The sequence below is a fragment of the Crocuta crocuta genome, unplaced genomic scaffold, assembly GCF_008692635.1.
Source record: "Crocuta crocuta isolate KB4526 unplaced genomic scaffold, BGI_CrCroc_1.0 scaffold334, whole genome shotgun sequence".
In the NCBI taxonomy this organism is placed as follows: domain Eukaryota; kingdom Metazoa; phylum Chordata; class Mammalia; order Carnivora; family Hyaenidae; genus Crocuta; species Crocuta crocuta.
Window position 1 is genome coordinate 4855333 of NW_027533260.1, and position 4473 is coordinate 4859805.

At 56.9% G+C, this 4473-nt stretch overlaps 1 protein-coding gene across 1 annotated transcript in view; it reads right to left on the bottom strand.

The window, feature by feature from the left end:
* Positions 1-2305: 2305 nt before the first annotated feature.
* GIPR (gastric inhibitory polypeptide receptor) overlaps positions 2306-4473 on the bottom strand; it is a 6983-nt gene continuing 4815 nt past the window's right edge. The window contains exons 11-13 of the mRNA XM_077747414.1: positions 4332-4470; positions 2607-2648; positions 2306-2512 (exon numbers count right to left, since the gene is read on the bottom strand). Of these exons, the coding sequence (XP_077603540.1) occupies positions 2306-2512; positions 2607-2648; positions 4332-4470 (388 nt within the window). The remainder of the gene's footprint in view (positions 2513-2606; positions 2649-4331; positions 4471-4473) is intronic.

Here is a 4473-nt window from a genome sequence, read left to right on the forward strand (position 1 = left end):
CCGTCTCTGTTCTGTCTCTGCCTTTCGTCTCTCACTCTGTTCCCCAGAAGGGGCCAAACGCCGGGTGGGCCAGGAGTTCGTAGGCCTCAGGTCAGGATGAGGACAAAATGAGATGTCTGATGCCCTGCGCTGTGCAAGGCACATCCCGAGTCACTCCAGGAGTCCACTAGTGACAGCAAGGGACCCCGCCGCAGGAGAAGGCGCAACAGCTGCAGGGTTATAAAGGCACACGTTTACTGAGTGTTCCACGTCTAACTGGGACAGGCGTCTGGTGGGTGGACACTAGAGCCATCCCATTTTACAGGTGAGACAGCTGAGGCCCAGAGAGGGAAAGTGACTTGCCCATGGTCACTCAGGAAATGATGGAGCCAAATTATCTGTAATGCAGGGGCAGTGGTACGGCTGCAGGAGATACTCCCGCCCCGCTCCCCACCCCTGCAAGGAGCCAATTCTTGTGCGGTGGCTGGGACATTCACTTCCCTGCCCTGCCTCCCCCTTCTTGGTGACTTATCCTCCCCAGGGAATGGGAAGTGGGTTCCCTGCAGGCTGGCAGCAGGAGCCCTGACCTCAGGCACCCTGCTTGGCGTCAGTCTGGAGTTTCCTCACCTCTTCACCCACCCCTGCCCAAATGGTTTCCAACCACCCGTTCCTTCACTGGGTGAAAGTGAAAGCAGGAGATTGCAGGGAATAACTCGCCGGAATCCCAGGCAACCAAGGAATGTAGGTGCCACCGTTGTACCCACTTTGCAGAAGCAGAAACTGAGGCACAGAGGGGTTGGGAATTTTTCCCCAAGGCCTGCAGCTAATAAGCACCCAAACTAGGTTTCAACCAGGCTCATTTCTGTAATCTTGACTATTCCTTTTAGAGACACAGCCCTCAGAAAACGTTAGGCGCACACATGTAATTTTAATTGTACACATTGCAGAGAGTGGAGTATCGGGAGATCGCATGACCACTCCCAGTAGGGGTTTCTCTCAGGTGTGGGGGCGGTGGCAGCACGTGGCTGGAGCCCCCCTCCAGAGGCCGCAAGGCCACCAGGGGCACCCGGCCACGCAGCTGCCTCATTTCTCTTGCGGGCCCAGCCTGGAAGATTCTCCCACCCCTCCCCATTCGCATGACCCAGGTGTTTCTCATGCTTTATTTACAAGCTCCCTGCTTTAGAGCACCCCCTGAAGCCCACAAGGGGGTCCCAGCGGCGCTACATGCTTGAAGGACTCTGTTCAGCAGCTACGGGGCCCGTCTGTCCAGGGCACTGCGGACCCCAAGGAAAACACCCAGCTACTAACTGAATCTAAACACAGATGCGAGTGGGGGGCGGAGTTGGAAGTGAGAGTCCAGGGTGTGTACAGGTGGTCCGGACGCAGTGAGGCTGTCGGCGTCCCCCGATCTCCCCGTTCCCAGGGCCGCCCAGGAGGGTGGGGCTGTCCGGCTGCACCCCCAGCCGGCAGTGGTCCTGGTTTCCGCTCGGAGGCCCACCCCGAATGGTCCCTGTTTAGTCTACAGGCCAAGTCCTTGCTGGCCCACCGCTCCACCCCCATTTCTATTTCTCTCTCCCCCCCTGCGAGCCCCAAATCCTTCGGCCCAGCCTAACATGTCCAGAGGGCACTCAGCTCTTGCCACCCCGAACCCCCATCTCCCTATCTCTTTCCACCCTCCCAAACCTCGGCATCTGGTTGGACTTCTGGCTGCACTTCGGCATGCGACACATTGACCAGTCCTCAGTCCTACCTTTAAATTAGCGGTGGTGTCCGACCGCTTCACCCCCCTCTGCAGCCGCCACTCCTGCCCTCACGTGGCAGACAGAAGATCTGCTGAAAACAGCCCATCAGGGGCGCCTGGGGGGCTGAGTCCATTAAGCATCTGACTCTTGATCTCAGCTCAGGTCACGATCTCATGGCTCGTGGGATCCCTTGCACGGCACTCTGAGCTGATAGTGAGGACCTGCTTGGGATTCTCTCTCTCTCTCTCTCTCTCTCTCAAAATAAATATTTAAAAAATTAGCCCATGAGACACTCCTGCCAGGACTCTTCAATGCCCCTCGAAGAAGTGTTGCCTCAGAGACAGAACCTTCTGGATCACCTTAGGCTCCCTTCTAGTTTTTCTTCACTAGCCATTTCACAGTGAACGTATAACTTGACGTTCTGTCCTCCCCGTTTCCCCCACTCAGTTGTGAACGCTAACAGGGACCTTGTCTTCTGTTTCCCCCCTCCCACCCCAGCCCCAATTTCCCCAGTGCCCTCCACACGGTACCCGGTACACGGTGGGCGCTCAATAAATACGTGCTAACTTGAAATGGACCGCTGCCTAGCAGTAACTTTCCAAGACCCGGCTGGCCTCATTCCCAGGCCCTGGGAGGGTCCCCAAGGATAGGGTGCGGTCAGTGGCGACTCGGCAGGGGCCTGAGCCCGAGCGCTGGGTCCTGGAGGCGCGCTCCGGTGGCTGGCGCTGCTCCTCCCCGAGGCTGTGGCGCAGGCGACAGCGATGCCAGCAGCGGCGGATCTCCGACTGCACCTGCAAAGGGGACGTTGCTCCGTGGTGGCCCCGGGGGCGCCGTTCCCGGCGCGGCCACCAGAGGGCGCGAGCGGCGAGCCGGGGCGGTCCCTACCTCCTTGTTGACGAAGCAGTAGAGCACGCTGACCAGGAGGCCCTGCCAGAAGGAGGGGGTGAGAGGGTACAGTTAAGTCGAGAGTGGGGGCAGGATCACAGCTACCCCCTTAAAGGGCTCGGACCCCTTCCAGGTCCCAAACCAGCTTGGCCTCCGCCACCCTGATCCTGGACTATTTCAGTCACCTTAGCCCTGGCTTCGGAACCCCCTCCCCCTCCTCCTTCACCCTCCCCGGTTTGCTGAGCAATCAGGTTCAGAACAGAGGGCCGCTGTAGGTAGGCTGCCAATTCGATACCGTTTTGCCCCTTTCTAACCCACTTGGGCAAGTGCCTCACCCCTCTGTGCCTCAGTTTCTTCATCTGGAAAATGGGGAAATAATATAGTGGTGACTGTGAGAACTGAGGTAGCAAATAGCGTTTAAATGCCATATTACATATGGTTGTTAATAAATTAGTTGTACCTAAGACTTATAAACGGGGGCGCCTGGGTGGCTCAGTCGGTTAAGCGTCCGACTTTTGCTTAGGTCATGATCTCGCGGTTCGTGGGTTCGAGCCCCGCATCGAGCCCTGTGCTGACTGCCAGCTCAGAGCCTGGAGCTTGTTTCAGAGTCTGTATCTCCCTCTCTCTCTGACCCTCCCCTGCTCACGCTGTCTCTCTCTCTCCTAGAAATAAATAAATAAAATAAAAATAAACATTTAAAAATCTTTAATAAAATAATTTTTTAAAATAAAATCTACGTCTGATCACATGCCTCTCCCCTGGCTCCCAACCCACTTAAGGAAAAGCCAAGGTACTCACTTAGCCCAGGATCCCTAGGATACCTCACCTCTCTGTGCTGTCTCCCCCTCGCTCCCTCTGGCTCCCACCACTTCAGGCATGTTGGCCTTCTTCCACCATGAAAGGTGCTCTCTCCCACGTCAAGGATCTTGCACTCGATTTTTCTCTTCCTGGAATATTTCCCCCGACTATCTCCCTGGCTCGTTCCCTCACCTCCAATGTCTGTCTTCTTTCAGCGAGGCCTTCCCTGACCCCCTGTCTATAACCCCATATTTTGTCTGCTCCTCTATTTCCTTCTAGGCACATCTCCCCATGTGGCATACTGTAGATTTTACTCCTATGGCATGTTTAGCATCTGTCTCTCCCCACCAGAGGGTAGGAACTGTTTAGTTCTTGGCCGTATCCCCATTGTAAGGCTGGAAGATGACTTGGTACCGAGTAAGCGTTCAATAGGTTTTTGCTGAACTTAATGAATGAACAGCCTTGTGCGGTGAGATTACTGTTGTTCCCATTCAGAGATGAGAAAACTGAGGCCCAACAAGGAAAAGCAGCGTGGCGTCTGCGGCAGGACAGGCAAGTGCAGGGTTGGCCCTAAATTCCGGAGTGAGCGCCTCCTTACATTTTGCGCTCAGGCACCTCGGCCGCCCCACCCTAGCTCAGACTCTAGGTGAAGGGCACGGAGGTGGGAAACCGTGTGCGGCTGCAGAGCCCTCCCTCGTCGCCAGGAGGCAGTACTGCTGAGCCACCTGGTCTACTGTCCGGGTGCCTGCTGCCTCCCCAGCTCAGGACGGAGCTAGCTCAGTACCCCGCGCAGAATGGAAGAACATGTCCTATGTCCACACCCCATTCAGTGGCTGCATCGGTGGACGATTGTAGCCCCCCCCCACGCCCCTTCTGGGGAGGAGGGCCCCGGGTCAACGGCGTAGCCCCTGCACCCCGCCTTAGCACCTGGAACGAGCTGAGGAAGATCTCAAAGCTGAGCTTGGTGAAGCGCAGGGCACCCCGGGCCTGTTCCTCTGTCACGGGAGCAAACACCACCTCGTGGACGCCCAGCAGGGGCACCAGCGTCAGCGTCGAGCGAGCTAGCCTG